We start from the raw sequence: 18,179 nt of genomic DNA on the forward strand, positions 1-18,179 counted from the left end.
CTCCTCTCTAAGGCTCCTGCCAAGAAGGCCTCCCCCTCACCCCAGGCCCAGCACAGGAAGGGGGGCCTGAAAGGGGGGGCCTGGGAGTCTGGGCAGGAAGAAGACCTGGCCGCATGCTGATCACACACATGTTGCAGGCACGAGCCCCGAGCCTGGGTGGAAATGCATGCACATGCACCAGCAGGTTTAGCCCAGAGCCAAACACACCTCTGCCCTGTGCTCTGGTGGCAGAAGGGCACAGGGGCCAGCAGAAGCCCTGGGCTGGGCTCTGCAAGGCTGGCCTGGGTCTGGCTTGATGCCATAGTCCAACATTCATTAATCCTGCACGACCAGAGCTGGGCCAGCTGGACACACTCGTGGAGGGGGCTCTGAGAAGAGGGGTGGAGAGCCCCGGGCCCTGGACATTGTGGCAGAGCGTCTGGGAGAGGTCTGGCATCTGAACTGGGGAAAGGGGCAGTCTCCCCTGGGTGAGGGGGCCTCCGGGGAGGAAGAGCAAGGTTTAGGGAAGGGGTTAAGAGCCCGGGGTCAGAGAACTGTGGGTTCAAATCCTGACCATGGGGGTAAAGCTATTTAGTCTCTCCATGACTCATCTGACTTATCCAGGATAATGGTCCCCACGCTATAGGGTTAGGATTAAATGAAAAAAAAAATATTGTAAAGGATTTAGCCCATTGCCTGGCACCTCGGCAGAACCCCATCCTCATTATTGTTATTAGCAGCCTGGGGGCGGGTCCCTGCAACCCGCCTCCCCAGCGGTTTCCTGTGGGGGAGCAGACCGGCCCCTCAGGCCGCCCCCCTCACTTCACCCTCCTCTCCCCTTCCTCTCCCGGCCCTTTTCCTCCCCGCCTCCCCCGCCCCGCCCCGCCCCGCCCCGTCCCGTCCCTCCTCTTTCCTCGGAGGAAACTTTCCGCCGGCCGATCCATCAGCCCGAGTCCGGCCCGCGCTGCTGCGGCCTGGGAGCCGAGCCGGGAGGACAGGCGGGCGGGCGGCCGGGACCGGACGGGGCGGGAGCGGCCGGGCCCCGGGTGTCTGCGGCCGCTGGACGCGCCGGGGCCGGGCAGCAGGGAAGCGGGGCGTTGACGGTGAGTGAGCCCCGGCCTCCGGGCCGGGGGATCCCCACGGGGCGGGCGGAATGGAAGAGGGAGGCGGCTTCCCTTCCCGGAGCCCGCCCAGGGAGTGGGAAGGCGCCCGCGTCTCCCTCCTCCATCGCGCTTCTCGGACGGCAAAAGCAGGCTTCTTTTGGGGACCCCACTAGGAGGCGGAGCCTCCTGCGGCTCACTCCCCGGTCCCTTAGGTTGTTGGGGCGCCCGCGCCCGAGGAAGGACAACCCCCCCACCCCCACCCCCAGCCAGGGCCCAAGTCTGCAAGGAAGTTAGGAAGCCGCTCTCTCCTGGGTGGAACCTGGCTGGGGCTGCCCTTCCAGGGAGCGGAGCTGCCCCGAGGAGGAATCGGGGACACGGTCGGCTCTAGAGAGGGCGAAGGATCTGACCTTACTGACCTCGCAGGCTGACAGGGGAGCTGCGCCCCCAGAGAAGCATGGATGCCCCTCGAAGGGACATGGAGTTGCTCAGCAACAGCCTGGCGGCCTACGCGCACATCCGCGGTGAGGGCAGACCCCGAGACACGGACCCCTCCCCGCCCCATCAGGCCCCCCTCCACCCCATCCTTCCCGCCACTGACTATACCCTACCCCCACCCACCGCCCCCCCCCCGCCCCCCCCCCGCTCCCCGCGCTTAGCCAGTTACTTACTCCCACCCACCGCCATCCTCACTCCCCCCGACTGCCCAATGACGGCTACTAAGGTCCTTCAAATAGGGGGTGCTGTCTTTGCCCCCCCCAACTTAGAACCTGGAGTCTTTTCGAGATGGAATGACCCCCGCGCATCAGGCCCCCTCCATGACTTCTGCCCTCTGACCCCCAGCTAACCCTGAGAGCTTTGGCCTCTACTTCGTGCTGGGCGTCTGCTTTGGGCTGCTCCTCACCCTGTGCCTGCTAGTCATCAGCATCTCCTGTGCACCCCGCCCGCGGCCCCGCGGCCCCGCCCCGCGCCGGGACCTCCGCAGCAGCACCCTGGAGGCCGAGGATGACGAGGAGGAGGACGACGACGAGGAGGACACGGTGACGCGGCTGGGCCCCGACGACACGCTGCCGGGCCCCGAGCTGTCCACGGAGCCCGACGGGCCCCTGAGCGTCAATGTCTTCACTTCCGCGGAGGAGCTGGAGCGGGCACAGCGGCTGGAGGAACGGGAACGGATTCTTCGAGAGATCTGGCGCACCGGACAGCCGGACCTGCTGGGCACTGGCACGCTGGGGCCCAGCCCCACGGGCACGGGCACCCTGGGCCGCATGCACTATTACTGACCGGCCCCACTCGCGCTGCAAGGTGCTCAGCATCCAGGACATGCGTAGGGGCTCGGAGCTGCCCCAGGACCTTTGGACTGCCCCTGCCCACGGTGCTATGGAGGGCCCGCCCCCACGGCTCCCCTGGTGCTATCGGGCCTGGATTCTGGCCCTCTGGGACACACCCTTCCCTTGTCCAGCCAGAACGCCCTGGGGGTAGGGTAGGACGCTGGGTCCTCATCCCCTCTCTGGGGGACGGTTAAGAGGTGACGTGACCAATGAAAGCTGCATTCTCAGTGACTTAGTCTCCCTCTGTTACCTTTGCTTCTAATAACCCCCAGGCTCTTGCCATGTCGGGGGCCCTAGGGTTGAGATCCCTCTACCAGGCTGCCCACCTCCTTCCATGCAACTCACACCTCGGCACACATGCTTGCATTCAGTTCACACATGGCAAAAACACACGCCTGCTGCATCCACAGACACACGCACACAAATCAACCGCATTCCTTAAACTGCATTCCTTACCGGGAAACACCTGGGTACAGGTCGCCCCTGTCTCTACACACACACATGCATACAAGGCCTCGGGACCCTGACCTTGACGCTAAGGCGCTATTACCCCCAGTGTAACCAAGTGTGCCTGAGCTGGACCGTGGAGTGCGTGTCCGTCGCTGCATTCCTATGAGTCCCTCTGAAAGGGCAGTGAGACCAATTGGGAGGGGTCTGGGCTGGAGAGCAGGCCGGCCCGGCCCCTCCCCTGGCGCACAGCTGGATTCCGGAATCCGGCCCGCGGGCAGATCCCCGAACCCTCCAGGGCCCCTACTGCCTGCCATTTCTCCAGCGTTGGGGGGAGCTGGCGTCCGTAGGAGACACCCTCCCCCGGCCATCCGGTGGATAAAAATAGCCGTGCGCAGGCCTTGGGAACGGTAATGGGAGCCACATGTTGGCCAGATGTGCCCGCGAGCTACTGCCAGGAATGCGGACGGCAGAGAACGCGAGCGCGAGCGCCCGCCCCGCCGCGCAGGCCCCGCCCCGCACGGACCAGGGAGGCGTGGCGCGCGTACTCTGCAGAGTTTACTTTCCGGCGTTTTCCGAAGACGTGTGCAAGGACGTGGGTGGCCAGAGCCTGACTTAGCTCCAGGTCCCGCCGCAGTCCCTCCCGGGCCCACCCTCAATGCGTCTGCGTCTGCGCGTGAATGGAGCCCCGGTCCCTCTGCTTCATCTGAACCTAGTGGAGAGAGGGCGTCAGGGGAGGGCCAGCCGCCCACCCCCGCCCCGCCCCGCCTGGGACCCGCACCCCACCCACCTCCAGCAGTAGGCGCTTCTCCTTCTCGCTCTTCAGCTCCTCCCAGATGTCAGTTAGCTTCTTTCTGCGGACATGGGAGACCCAGGGGAAGGGGTGGGCCGGGCAAGCCTAGAGCCCGCACCCCTCGCCTCCCCGCACCTCTCCCCACTTACTCCAGCTGCACCCCCATCTGCTCCAGCGACTTTCTTAAAGCCTCCACCTGGTCCTTTATCCTCAACATGTCGTCTCCGTCACTTCTGCGGTCTGTGAGATTTGGCGGGGCCGAGGAGCGCAGGGTGGGGGGCGTTTGGGACTCCGCACTCTTCTGAGCAGGGGTTACCTCTTTGGAGGGCACCCCTTCTTTGGGAGACTCCTCCTCTTTGGGGGCAGCCTCAGCCTTTGCTGGTGCCTCCTCCAGGAGGGTCGTCGCCTCTTCCTGAGGGTGGGCCTTCTCAAGGGCAGGCGCGGACCCTGACTTGGGGTTGGACTCGGACTGGAGAGGGGAGCTGGCCCTCCTCTCCAGGGGCTGTTTCACCATGCCGAGGAGGGGCTCCTCTGGCATGTGCACCTCCTCTTGGGATTGAGCCTCACTGGCCTCAAGAGACCTGGCGTTTGGCGGGGCGTCTTCCTCCGGAGAGAAGTCATGGGACTGAGTGTTGGCTCCCACAGGCTCCGGGGTCAAGACCTTTCCTAGGGTGGGGGCCTCGTCCCCCGGAGCGGCCTTTGGACCAGTGGCCTCTTCTTCAAGTAGGACTTCTGGGACCTGGGCCTCATGCACAGAAAGGACCCTGTCTGGACTGGGGGCCTTGTCCTCCAGGGTTGGGGTCTCCTCTAGGGTAGGGACCTTCTCTGGAGTTAGGGTTTCCTCTGGAGTGAGGATCTTTTCTGAAGGTGGGGTCTTCTCTGGGTTAGGGGACTTATCTGGAGACAGAGTCTTCTCTGGACTAGGGGTCTTATCTGGAGGTGGGGTCTTCTCTGGTTTGGGGGCCCTATCCAGAACTGGTGTCTTCTCTGGGCTGGAGGTCTTGTTCAGAACTGGGGTTTTATTCACACGAGGGCCCTTTGTAAGGCGGCTCTGCTTTTCATCCTGTAGTGATGCGGGTGCAGATTCAGCCAAGGGATGGGTACCTTGATGGTCTGAGTCTGGTTCCCCTCAGCCTGGGATCCTTCACCCTCACAGGCCACACCCCTGGGAACCAGCCTCCATCTAGGATCCCTGCTCTCCCAGGTCTAGGATCCCTGCTCTCCCAGGTCTCGTGCCTCTCACCTGACTGGCTGCAGGGCGTTGCTGGGAAGCCTGCATCTTAGATCGCTTTCTGCCAGGCTGGAAACTGCTGTTGGAGCCTGTGAGAGCAGACTCTCAGGAATCCAGGCCTACTTAGACCCCAAGCCGCTCCCCATCTCTGTCCCCTTAGCACAACCACCCCAGGGCTCACCCCACTTCAGGGAGGCAGTGAGACTTACTGGAGTTTCGAGAGGGGCGCTTCTGACTGTCTTCGCTGGGTGTCCAAGATGGCCTGAAACACATCCCCATCAGACCCGGGGCTGGGGGCAGGGAGCAGTATTTCTTTCGTATCCTCCTTCCCCCATACCCCGCTCCTTACTTGGTTTTGCTGGGCTCAGTGGGAGCTGTCACCAGCTTCTTGGCTGTAGGGAGGACTGTTTTGGGCACCATCTTTTTGGGTTCCTTAATAGGAGCTAGGAGGGCAGAGGGACATTTGTTCACTCACTCATTGCTTTCATCTAAGAGTCACTGACCCTGTCCTGTGCTGTGCAGGGACTAGTAACAGGAGATGAATCATATTTGACCGGCTGCTGGGAGCTCTGGGGACACTGACCACCCAGGAACACCCCAAAGAGTTGTCAGGGAGGCTTTGTGGGGAGACGGCTCCAAATCCCACCGATTTTTAATCCATGCTTTTCTACAACTTGTACTCAGCTTAGTGCCCACAGCTGGTTCAGACTCTTCTGCTTCCTGGACACGGCAACAGCCACTCCGCTTCCAGTCCACACTCCCTCCTCTGTCTTCTCTATCATGTCTACTCCCTAGGAGACTTCATCCAGTCTTATGAGTCTAATTATCATCAATAAGCCAACAACTGCCAGATTTTCAGCTCTAGTCCCTTCCTCTTCCCTGGACTCCAGACTCATACCTGATCGGCCTCGCAGTATTTCCACTTAGCATCACACACTTAGCAGAGCTAACCTCTGGCTTCTCAACCTCCTTGCCCTCGGAATCTGGCCCTTTCCCAGTGTCCCCCATCTCACCCACTCGCCCACTCACTCAGATGACAAAGTGAGGCGTCCCCCTCGACACCTTTATTCCTTTTTGCTGCACGCACAAACCATCAGTAAGTCCTGTCTGTTCTAAACACACCCTGAATCCAGCCACACATCCTCACCTCCATGACTATGCTCTCTAGATCAAGTCACACCATCTTCATGAGAACTACTGCAGCAGCCTCCAACCTGGGCACGGGCTGCACCCACCCTGCCTACGGTGTGCTTGCCCCACAGCAGCCAGAGAGGGCCCGCGTTCTACTGGAGAAACCGACACAAACAAAAGCAGTAAACTGTGGGGACTTCCCTGGTGGTCCAGTGCTTAAGAATCCCCCTTGCAATGCAGGGGACACAGGTTCGATCCCTGGTCGAGGAACTAAGATCCCACATGCTGCGGAGCAACTAAACCCGCGTGCCACAACTACTGAGCCTGCGCTCTAGAGCCCGTGTGCTGCAACGAAAGATCTCACATGACAAAAGGAAGATCTCACATCCCACAACTAAGACCAGATACAGCCAAACAAATCAATATTTAAAAAAAAAATATGTAGTGCGTTAGATAGTTATTGGGCTTCCCAGGAGGCATTAATGGTAAAGAACCCACCTGCCAATGCAGATGAAAGAAACGCAGGTTTGATCCCTGGGTCTGAAAGATCCCCTGGAGGAGGGCTCCAGTATCCTTGCTTGGAGAAGCCCATGGACAGAGGAGCCTGGTGGGCTATAGCCCATAAGGCTGCAAAGAGTTGGACACAACTGAAGCAACTTAGCACGCATGCCAGAGATTTATTAGTTGTACTGAGGAAGAATAAGTAGGGGGGGCGTGTATAATTTTAAATAGGGCGATCAGGGAAGGCCACACGGAGAAGTCAGCATCTGAAGGCAGTCGCACAAGTGACATTCACCTCCACATCTACAGAAACAGCCACCCAGGCACATGCATGCATGCTGAAGCTGACTTACACACATGGTATCACACCCAGATACAAACAGAATCCCCCAATAATGGGTCGCAGTGGGCGAGAGCATGGCTCCTACAGCCAGACAGCAGGTTTGGAATTCCTGCTCTATTACTTGCCAGATGGGTGGGAACCTGGCCGGTAACTTAACCTTTCTGTGCCCTGTGTCCTCACCCATAAAACATGGATAACAAGAATACCCATCTGGTAGGGTTCTGTGAGGTCTGAGTGACAACCTGTGAGGTGCTTAGTGGCTGGCATACAGTCAAATGCTCAGGAAATGTTAACCGACTCCAGCTTCTTGTAGTGTGGCCGGTTAGGTGTTCTGTGGGACCCTCCCACTAGACAGCAATTATATCCTGCTTTTGGATACAATTTTAAGGCACCACTGGACATAAGAGAGGTAGGAGAAATCCACAAGAAAGGGAGGAACTGGGGCCAGAAAGGAAGTGAGAGAGCAGGCCTACTTTGTGGCTACAGAGCCTGGGAACTGTGAGGAGCAGGTGGCCCGGGTATTGCTCCCTTGGCTCATCATAGGCCCACAGCCCGGTAGCCACAGAGCAGCGAGAACCTAGCACCACCTTCTTCCGGAGGACTGCAGTAGTCGCTGCTGGTTGGTGCCCTCTGGCTACTGGCAGGAGTAAAAGCAAGTCCTCTCTGCAAGTTTTTTCCCTACATGCCAGACTCCCACAGATTGGGATCGTATACAAAGATCCTAAAACACACGAGATGGCAGACCACTGAGAGCAGGAGTCAGCAGACGCAACACACAGCAGATACTGGAAGTGTCAGGAAGGGAACACAGCGCAGTCATGCATAATATATCTGAAGAAATAAAGGGCGAGCATGCAAGAAAAGGACCATTAGGCATAAACAAGCAGATTTTTGGGGGAGAGAAAAAAAGAGTTCTGAACTACTAGAGATGAAAAATAGCATTTGTGAAATAAAATGCAGTGTATAGGTTCAACAGCGGATCAAACCTAGATAAAAACTAGAGAGAGAATTAGTAACTAGAAGTAGAATGAGACAAGGAGTGAAGATTTGAAAACGATGTTAAAAGGAATGAGTTAGTATTTGTGAAATAAAATGCAATGTATAGGTTAAACAGCAGATTAAACCTAGATAAAAGCTAGAGAGAGAATTAGTAAACCAGAAGTAGAATGAGACAAGGAGTGAAAATTTGAAAGCAGTGTTAAAAGGAATGGGTAACAGAAGCAGGGTTTGACTATGGCTGAGTGAGGTAGATGGTAGATAAACCCTCTCCCCACACAGCAACTATAAAGCTGGATTAAAAGTGATAAACCACCATTTCAGCACTGGGATACTGACCAAAGGTGTAAAATAATCTGAGAAGTATTTGTGCCTCATGGTGTTCTTGCCTGCTCCCTTCCTTCCCCCAGTCCATGCTGCCTTGGTCCACGCGGCCGTTCTACAGGGTGGGACAGAGAAAGGTCAGCAGCTTCACTGCCATGGTTGAAGAGCACTCAATCAATACGGTGTGCAACTTCGGATTTGGCATTGGTTTCACTGCTATGACACCCAAAGTGCAGCAACCAAAGAAAAAATGGGTAGTGTGACTTCAAAAAAATTTTAAACTTTTGTGCATCAAAGAACACCATCAAGAAAGTGAAAAGCCAACCCAAAGAACGGGGGGAAATACTTGCAAATCATACATCATCAGGGACTTTTACCTAGAAAATATAAAGAACTCCCACAATTCAATAGTAAAAAGCCAACCCAACTAAAAATTGGGCAAAGGACCATTTCTTCAAAAGAAGGTATACATGTAGCCAATAAACAGGAAAAGATACTCCACATCATTAGCTTTCAGAGAAATGCAAAGCAAGACCACAATGAAATAGCATTTCACATCCACTAGGATAGTTACAATCAAAAGACAGATAATAACAAGTATTGGTATGAATGTGGAGAAACTGGAGCCCTCATATACTACTAGCGGGAATATAAAATGGTAGTCACTTTGGAAAACAGCCTGCCAGTTCTTCTCAAAGTTAAAAATAGATCGTGTGTGTGTGTGTGTGTGTTAGTTGCTCAGTTGTGTCCAACTCTTTGTGACTCCATGGACTGTAGCTGACCAGGCTCCTCTGTCCATGGAATTCTCCAGGCAAGAATACTGGAGTAGGTTGCCATTCCCTTCTCCAGGGGATCTTCCCCTGGAAGAATTTCTTTCACTGGTATATACCCAAGAGAAATGGAAGCATATCCACAGAAAATATTGTACACAAAAGTTCATAACCCGGACTTCCCTGGTGGCACAGCGGATGAGAATCCATCTGCCAGTACAGGGTCCCAGGTTTGATCCTTGATCAGGGAACTAGATCCCACATGCTGCAACTAAAATATCCTGTGTGCCACAACTAAGACCTTGGGAAGCCAAAAAAATAAATAATTTAAAAAAAAAGAATTATTAGGCAATAAAAAGGAATGAACTACATACATACTACAAAATGGATGAAACTTGAAAATATTATTCTAGGTGAAAGAAGCCCATTAGAAAGACCATATATGATATGATATCATGTATATGAAATGGAGGCAGATCTATCAAGACAAAGATTAGTGGTTGTCTTGGGATGGGGAGGGGAGAATGGGGAAACTGATGGGATAATGGCTAAACAGTATAGCCGGTGGAACCTCCCTTGTGGTCCAAGGGTTAAGACTCTGCACACCCAATGCAGGCAGCCTGGGTTTGATCCCTGGTCATGGAAGGAGATCCCACATGCCACAATTAAGAGCTGTGGGTGCAACTAAAGGTCCACATGCCGTAACAAAGATCGAAGATCCTGCATCCCACACCAAGGCCCGACACAGCCAAATATATATATAACTTTTAAAGTACAGTGGGTGATGTTGCACAACTATGACTATACCAAACACCACTGAATTGCACACTTGAAGGAGTGAACTGTACGTGAGTTTATCTTAGTAAAGCTGTTCACCCACGTTCCCCCCAAAAGATGACAGGCTAGATTTGGCCTATAAACCACAATTTGCTAACTCCTGACCTAAACACCCCAATTTAAAGGCAGAGAATGTCAGACTGAATTAAAAAAACAAGATCCAACTACATACTGTGGACAACAGATTTAAAGACACAAACAGGTTGACAATAAAAGATTGGAGAAAGATATATCACACGAATAGTAACCATAATAGTACCAAAATGTTAATATCAGACAGAACAAGCTTTGAGACAAGAAAAATTACTGAAGACAAAGAGGGGGAGTTATAATGATAAGCAGGTGAATACATCAGGAAGAGATAATAATTACAAATGTATATGTGCCTAAAAACAAATCCTCAAATATATATAAAACAAAACACTTACAGAATTGAAAGGAGAAATAATTAAAAAACAATAGTTGGAGGTTTTGTTCAGGAGAAAGGTTAAGACTTTGAATTCAGACTTGTAAAGTTAAATACATCTGGTAAATTTCAAGAGCAATCACTAAAATAATAAATATAAAGTGCAAATTTCAGAAAAATGAAAAAAATGAAACATGAAAAAAATAAAAGAATCATTGAAAAATATTTTAAAATAATTATGATTAATATAGTCTAAACTCGTCAATATATCACCAAAGAAAAAGAATCGCAAACTAGAGTTAAAAAACAAAGGTAATTTTTAGAGATCTTTTGCAAAACAATGTGCATATAGTTAACACTATTGTACACTTAAAAATGGTTAGAAAGTATTTGAATATTGTAACAGGAGACTGAATAAGAATATATTAACAGGAGACTGAATAAGAATATACTAACAAGAGATTGAATAAGAAAAGAGAGAGGAAAAAATAAACACTATTAGAAATGAAGAAAAGATGTATCTACAGACGCAGATGAGATTAAAAAGATTGTAAGAGAATATTATGAAAAACATTATATAAATGATTAGAAAATATTGATTAAATGGATAATTTGAACATATAACTCACTAGAACCGACTCAAGAAATTTCACGAGATTTTTGGTCAACCATGGTTACCCAGGAAGCAGGAAACAGAAGGCTTCTTGTGTACATCTCCTAAGGTGTGAAGTTTCTTCTCCCTCTGAGATCCAAAGCAAAGTCCTCTAAAGAACAGTTGTAAAGGGGTCTTTGTAGATGTAAGAAAGTTATGAGGAGGTCATACTAGGTTAGGGTGGACCCTAACCCAGTGACTGGTATCCTTATTAGCAGAGGGAAATTTGGACAGAGACACACAGGGCAGAAGACCTTATGAAGACCGAGACAGAGAACAGAGCGATGCATCTACAAGCCACAGACCGCCGGAAGCTAAGAAGAAGCAAGGAAAGATTCTTCCCCCAGACCCTTCACAGAGAACACGACCATGTCAACATCCTGATTGTGGGTTTCCAACTTCTGAAAATGTGAGCTATTTCTGTTCCTTTAAGCCAGAAAGTGGGGAAGGGAAGAAAAAAAGAATTTTAGCCAGAAGCCAGACTTGCTTATAACTATAAAAAAACTGAAGTAGTTTAAAATTTTCTCATAACAGAAGAGAACAGGACCAGATGAATCTACAAGCAAATTTTATCAGCTTTCAGAGAAAGACGATTCCCATCTTATGTAAGATCTGATAGATATTTAAAGATAAGGAAAAAAAAAAAAGTATATTCCTTGGGATTTCCTTTGTGGTCCAGGGATTAAGAATCTGCCTGCTGATGCAGGGGACATGGGTTCAAGTCCTGGCCTGGGAAGATCCCACATGCTGTGGGACAACTAGACCCGTGTACCACAGCTACTGAGCCTGAGCTCTGCAGCAAGAAAAGCCACTGCAATGAGAAGCCCGTACACCACATCTGGAGAGTAACCCTTGCTCGCCACAACTAAAGAAAACCCACACACAGCAACAAAGGGCCCATGTGCTGCAATGAAGACCCAGTGCAGCCAAAAATAAACAAATAATTGGTTTAAAAAAGTATATTCTTTAACTCATTCAGGGGCCAGTATAGTATTGATAATCAGATGAAGACAGTAAAAATAAATGCAAAAATCTGAAGGGGGAAAAAAAACTGAGACGGTATCCCAATAGCATATAAAAAAAAATAAACCATGACCAATATGAATTCATCCCTGGAATATAAGGGTGATTTAGTATTAGAAAATCCTACAAATATCTTTACATCGACAAATTAAAGAAGAAAACCCATTTAATCATTTCAAATCATTCACATAAACAATGGAGAATTTGATACCCACTTCTGATAAAAATTCCAAGTAAAAGAAATAGGATCTTCCTTAATCAGACAAAAACACACTTACAAAAGATCTAAGCATCAAATATCATTGTGAAAGGGAAACAGTTTGAAGCATTTCATTTAAAATCAGAAACATAGTAATGATATTCAGTATTACTATTTCTATTCAACACTGTATCACAATCCTAGCCACTAAAGTAAAATAAGAAAATGAAATCTAAACGGTTGTAAGAAATGAATAGAGCCAAACTGTCATTACTCACAGATCAAATTGACTGTCTTCATAGAAAAGTATTGAGGATTTACAGATTCAACATATTTCTACAGCCCAGGAATAAACGGGATATCTAATTTTCAAAAAAACACAATAAAACTCACATGCAGAAATAATATATAGTGCCAGAACAAGTGATAGTCTATATGGAAAAACGTATAATTGGATCACTCACTAAAATCAATGCTACATAGATAAAGGCACTTAACAATGAAAAGCAACCCTTTACAAGTTTTAAAGAAAATATAAATGACTGTCTTTCTGAACTTCAGGCATGAAGGGATTTCTTAAACAAGAAAAACACCTACTAATCATTAAAGATAAGATTGATATATGTGCATTGAAATTACTCCTAGCAACCTAAATGTCCATTTACAGAGGAATGGATAAGAAGATGTGGTATATATATACACAATGGAATATTACTCGGCCATAAAGAAGAACAAAATAATGCTATTTGCAGCGACATGGATGGACCTAGAGATTGTCGTGCTACGTGAAGACAGAGAAAGACAAATACCATATGTCATTCATATGATTGACCATAAAATTAAATTAAAACTAAAAATTAGATCATATGAGGAATCTAACTTTTAAAAATGATATATAGATAAATAAGCTATAAGGATTTATTATGGAATAGCTGTAAGGATTTATTGGGCTTCCCTGAAAGCTCAGTTGGTAAAGAATCCACCTGCAATGCAGGAGACCCCAGTTCGATTCTTGGGTCCAGAAAATCCGCTGGAGAAGGGATAGGCTGCACACTCCAATATTCTTGGGCTCCCCTCGTGGCTCAGCTGGTAAAGAATCTACCTGCAATGTGGGAGACGTGGGTTCGGTCCCTGGGTTGGGAAGATCCCCTGGAGAAGGAAAAGGCTACCCACTACAGTATTTTGGCCTAGAGAATTCCACGAACTGTATAGTGCATGGGGTCGCAAAGAGTCGGACACGACTGAGCGACTTTCACTTCAAGGATTTATTATTATTGTAAAATATAGCCAATATTTTACAATAACTTTAAATGGAGTAAAAGAGGTAAAAATTTTGAATCACTATGTTGTATACCGGAAACTAATATAATATTGTAAATCACCTTACTTCAAAAAAGCTTTTTTAATTTACAACTCCTATTCATTAAAAAAAAAAGAAAAGCCATAAACTGAAACTATCTATAACATGTACATCCCATAATCAGAATATATAAAGAACTCAACAGCTATCACTAACCAGGGAAATACAAATGAAGTCCACAATGAGATGCTGTTTTGTGCCAGATTCACAAAAATAATGAAATCTGATAATAGCAACCGTTTAAGAGGGTTTGGATCAGTATGCTCTCATACACCAGGGGTGGAGTGAAGTGTACAAGTCCTTTGGAAACCAATGTGACTTTACCTCATAAAAGTTGACTATTCACATACCCTACTATCTAGGAGCACCACTCCATATGTAGAGAAACATTATGCCTGCACACTGGGAGCCAGTGTTTATGGCAGCACCGTTTATAAGAGTGAAAACTAAAAACAGTGAAAACGTCCAACCAGGAATAGACCAGATACACAAACTGCGGTAATTCCTGCAAGGAATAGTAAACAACACGGAAAAACAAATGAACTACAGGGACTTCCCTAGTGGTCCCTAGTGGCTAAGACTCCGTGCTCCCAAAGCAGGGGGCCGAGGTTCGATCCTTGGTCAGGCAACTGGATCCCACCTGCCGCAACTAAGAGTTCGCACGCGGGATCTAAAAGATCCTGCATGCCACAGTGAAGACTGAAGATCCCGAGTGCCTCACAAAGACCTGGAGCAGCCAGATAAATATTTAAAAAGAAAAGAAAAATAAATAAACTGCATCTACACACAACATGGATGTGAGTTTTAGAAACATAATATTGACTAGAAACAAGAAAACCATAAACGTATGATACCATTTTTATACAACTCAAAACAAAACTATATTAAATGATACCTTGTTTAGGCACATAACATAAGTGAATACACCTAAAAACTCCAGGGAATTACTAAAAATTCAGGATAGTGGTTACTGGTTACCTCTGATGTGGGGAGAGGAGCAGAAGGGAAAGAGGAATACACAAACCACCGGCAATTCTAGTTCTTGGGTTTGGGTGACCAACCAGGGGTGTTCGTTGTTAAGTTTTAAAACACATACGTTACGTATATTTTTGGATTGTGTGCATTACATTAAAACATAAAGACACATCCCACAGATACACTGACACATAAACATAGCTATTCTCTGACTCACTTGATAGATACCTGAACACAAAGTCTCAAAGACCCAGATATACCGATCCATACATTTCCTCACAAAATGAAACAAACGTAAACACGATCCTTGATGAGAATGATAGCCACATGCTCAGGACAGAGGAAGAGGAACGTAGTAACACACACGAAGTGACACAGTCCTAACACTGACCCACCACACATTCCTACCAGGCCTTTAACCCATGGGGGTACCTCCTGAGGGTGTGCACTGGACCACTGGGAAGCTATGGGTGTCTGTGAGCACCTGGACTGGTGGGCCTCCTAGAGATCACTCCCCAGTCCCAGGCTTCCCGGGCACCCACCTGATTCCTGAGATACCACTTTCCGTGGGACCAGCTTCTTGATCTACGCAGAAAAAAGTGTCAGAATCGGAAGAGGAGCCCTCACACTTCTAGGTCCACCCTCGCTTGTGGGTGGCCCTCCAGCTGTGTCCAGCGAGTGCCACCACCCTCAACTTTGTCCAGAGTGGCCTGCCCCTTGCCACCAGGGTGCCTGGCTCCGTACTCACTGGGGGAGGTGGGAGCACAAAGTTATCTGGGAAAAGTCCTCTTCTGCCTTGAGACTCTCCTTCCCACCAGCCCTTATCCTCTGTGACCTGGGAGAGCAAGAGGTCGTGGGGAAATGAGCCAGACCCCCAAGCTCCTCCCCTCCCTAAGCCCACCCTCTCAACATCCCCCGTCCCCGTGCCCTCCCTGTGCCTTGCACACCTTCCTCAGCACTTTCACCTCATCGCCCCTCCGAAGCGCCAACTCGTCTGGGGCCTCAGGATGGTAGTCAAACAGGACCCTGTAGGTCTCGGGGTAGGAGACTGAGGGGAGTTCAGTTCACTGAAGCCAAATCCCCTCCCCAAACAAGTCATAGGCTCCCTCCTCCATCAGCCTACCTGGGCACCCCCTCCCGCAAGTCACAGGGGTTTGGGGAAGAGGATTTTGAGGGGCCCTTTGGCGGGGTGCTCACCTGTCTGCAGGTAGTCTGGAGGGCTGTCATAGGTCAGGCTGCTCAGCTAGTGGGGGCAGGGCAAGGACCAAGCTGAGCCTCGAGCCCCCTAAGAGGAACTCACCAACAACTCTTTGCCCACTCCACCCACTTTACCTTGGGAGGCCGCTGGGGGCCAAGGATGACTGAAGGGATGTCTGGATTGCCAAGGCCTGGTGGGGGATAGTGAGGTTAGGGAGGGTGCTAATGCAGTTGAGGTCATGGGAGAGGTCAAAGGGGTCATAGGGCAAGATGTGCAGATCACAGGTTCAGGCCACTGGGGCAGGTCACTGAAGACTGTAGTCTGGTCACAGGGGTTCACGGGGTCACAGGGTCCAGGTCTCACTTGGGGGCCCACTGTCCAGCAACTCCACAAAGTTGGATGGGAAGGCTCCCAGCTGCCCGTTCTTCTTCCCCAGCCACCAGCCGTCCTCAATCTGGGAAGGGGGGAGGACGCAGGGGCATCTGGTTCTGCCCCAAGGGTCTCCCTAGCAGTCTTAAACCCTGATTCACCCCGATTCTGCCTGATGACCCCTCTCCTCCCTTGCTCCCTCACTTTCCCATTTCTGTGCCCCTCATCAATTTCATCACCCACAACCTCACAGCCCCCATGTCTCCTCACTCAGAGATTCCATTGTCTCCCCTCAAACCCCTCTCATCACCTCATCCCCTCACCTCCTTTATCACTTCCACAATCTCCCCAGCTTGCAACTGCAGCTCGTCCGCCTGCTCCGGGGTGTAGTTGAAGTTTGCTTTGCACCATCTTCGGGGGCCCAGAAGTTTGACTGAGCGACCTGGTGTCGGTCGAGAGTGAAGCAGCTTGAGTCTCACGCTCCAGTCCGCGGAGCTGGGGGAGGGGCAGGACGCGCTCGCACCCTTCGTTGGTCCAGGCCCCACCCCAGGGCGGAGCATTGTACTCGAGAACCAATCACGGGTCGCGCCGCGGCCTCGCAGCCCCGCCCAGAACCTCGCCCTTCGAGGCAAGTTGGGGACAACCTGGGTGCTGAGGCTCCGAGCGCGCGCGCGCGTCCACGTGCCCCAGCGCTCACCTCGGCGGCGCGCACAGCGCGGTCTCGGCGCGGCCTCCCCAGAGCAGCGGAGGGTCTCCGGGATCTCCTGCGAAAGAGCGCACCGAGAGAGGGGCTCTCAGCTCCCTGGGGAGCGCGCAGAGAACCGCCGCCTGACCTCCGGCTCGGCTCTACCTCACCTGCACCAGGGACTCCGGGAAGAGGCCACAACGGCCCCCCAGCTCTCCACGCATCCAGCCCCGTGCGGGCGTCTTGCACACCTGCCGGATCACGTCACCAGGCGCCAGGCTCAGCTCGTCCTCCTTCTGCGCACGATATCCGGCCAGGACCAGCACCTCTGCGGGAGGAGGATGGCGCGGGCACACGGTTCAGAAGAGCCCAGTAGGGGCTGACTGGCCCTGGCGCGAGTCCCGGACCCAGTGTGGACAGCGGGAGAGCGGAGTAGTGGTGTAGGCTTTTAATGCTATTTCCAGGCAGAAGAGCCACCCCAAACCCTCTGCACATACCCATGGCTTCCAGGGCTCCTTCCGGAGCCGAACAGGGTGGATGGTGCGGTAGCGTTAGCAGCCGAGTACTGGGGCCAGGTAGGGTGGGACTAGCCGCGAGATTGTGAAGCCAAGGAGGCGGAGACGCAAGCCCATAGGTTGGGCTCTGGTGCAGGGAGTGGGTGTAGGAGGGGGCGGCCCGGATCGGCAGGCTCGGCCCCAACTATGGGTGAGGACTCCAGGACCTCTGGCCAGTGCTGGGGTCACTGCTGCCCGACAAGCTATCTGCCCAGCTACCTCCCCTCCGTATCCCAGCCTTGGCCGAGTCTCCCACTCGCCACTGGCACACAGCCGTCCCTGGCTTACCCTCTCCTGATTCTTAGCTGCATGGGAGTCAAGACAGCATACCAGGGTGGGGCCCCCAGCAGGCAGCAACCGCTCTTAGTCGGGTCCTGGATGGGTGGAGTGGCTGGTTGCTCAGTGTGCACAAAGTTATTGCTGCTTTCCCTGGAAGGTGTATTCATCCCTGTAGTCCCTTCAAGGAGGAAGAGCTTAAAAACCCTTTCTTCAGGCCACTGGGGCCTAGCTTGGTTTCAGCAAACACCTCGGGATTCTCCTCAGGGGAAGACAGGAAGGCAACTTTGGGAGCTTTCAAGACTCGTGCTTTCCTACAGCCAAGGCCAGAGCTGGCAAAGGTTAGTGCCAGTCCCAGGTGGGCCGGGCTAGCTTTTAGATCATCTTCCTGCTTAGTGGTGAACACACAGAAGGCCAAGCCTGTCATCCACACCCCTTGACCCCTGCCCCACTGCTTTGGAAGCCAAAGTCCTTGCTTACAATGACACTAGAGTGGAAAAATCTGGTTCTCCTAGGGTGTCTAAGGAACAGGATATGAAGCAAAATCACTGGAATGGGAATGAGGAGTTATTACTCAACACAGATTAGCTGAGGCTCCTCCCAGAACCATCTTGTGTGCAGTTGGAGGCGATGGGGCTGCAACAGTCTGGGCCCAGCCCCCCAGACATTTCATCTTTCTGGTTCCCTGAGGCTGCTATG

At 51.1% G+C, this 18,179-nt stretch overlaps 2 protein-coding genes across 4 annotated transcripts; one reads left to right on the plus strand and one right to left on the minus strand.

Annotated features, from left to right (window-relative positions):
• Positions 1-320: 320 nt before the first annotated feature.
• On the plus strand, positions 321-2,641 carry EVA1B (eva-1 homolog B). 2 transcript variants are annotated; one of them, XM_019957838.2, is made up of 3 exons: positions 321-427; positions 1,506-1,603; positions 1,923-2,641. In XM_019957838.2, exons 2-3 carry the CDS (start codon positions 1,537-1,539, stop codon positions 2,360-2,362), a joined length of 507 nt encoding a protein of 168 aa, XP_019813397.1. In that variant the 5' UTR covers positions 321-427; positions 1,506-1,536; the 3' UTR covers positions 2,363-2,641. The 2 variants fall into 2 exon arrangements, with proteins under 2 accessions (XP_019813397.1, XP_019813396.1); XM_019957837.2 differs by lacking the exon at positions 321-427 and adding an exon at positions 895-1,082.
• A 756-nt stretch (positions 2,642-3,397) lies between these two features.
• On the minus strand, positions 3,398-18,141 carry SH3D21 (SH3 domain containing 21). 2 transcript variants are annotated; one of them, XM_070786837.1, is made up of 16 exons: positions 17,493-18,141; positions 16,821-16,978; positions 16,663-16,729; positions 16,289-16,407; positions 15,960-16,050; positions 15,731-15,786; positions 15,596-15,641; positions 15,346-15,446; positions 15,147-15,233; positions 14,941-14,983; positions 5,231-5,324; positions 5,091-5,143; positions 4,894-4,970; positions 3,800-4,713; positions 3,648-3,711; positions 3,398-3,569 (listed from the first exon to the last, which is right to left on the minus strand). In XM_070786837.1, exons 2-16 carry the CDS (start codon positions 16,872-16,874, stop codon positions 3,513-3,515), a joined length of 1,923 nt encoding a protein of 640 aa, XP_070642938.1. In that variant the 5' UTR covers positions 16,875-16,978; positions 17,493-18,141; the 3' UTR covers positions 3,398-3,512. The 2 variants fall into 2 exon arrangements, with proteins under 2 accessions (XP_070642938.1, XP_019813394.2); XM_019957835.2 differs by lacking the exon at positions 17,493-18,141 and adding an exon at positions 17,148-17,356.
• Between the last annotated feature and the right edge of the window lie 38 nt (positions 18,142-18,179).

The sequence above is a fragment of the Bos indicus genome, chromosome 3 (assembly GCF_029378745.1).
Source record: "Bos indicus isolate NIAB-ARS_2022 breed Sahiwal x Tharparkar chromosome 3, NIAB-ARS_B.indTharparkar_mat_pri_1.0, whole genome shotgun sequence".
Classification (NCBI taxonomy): Eukaryota; Metazoa; Chordata; class Mammalia; order Artiodactyla; family Bovidae; genus Bos; species Bos indicus.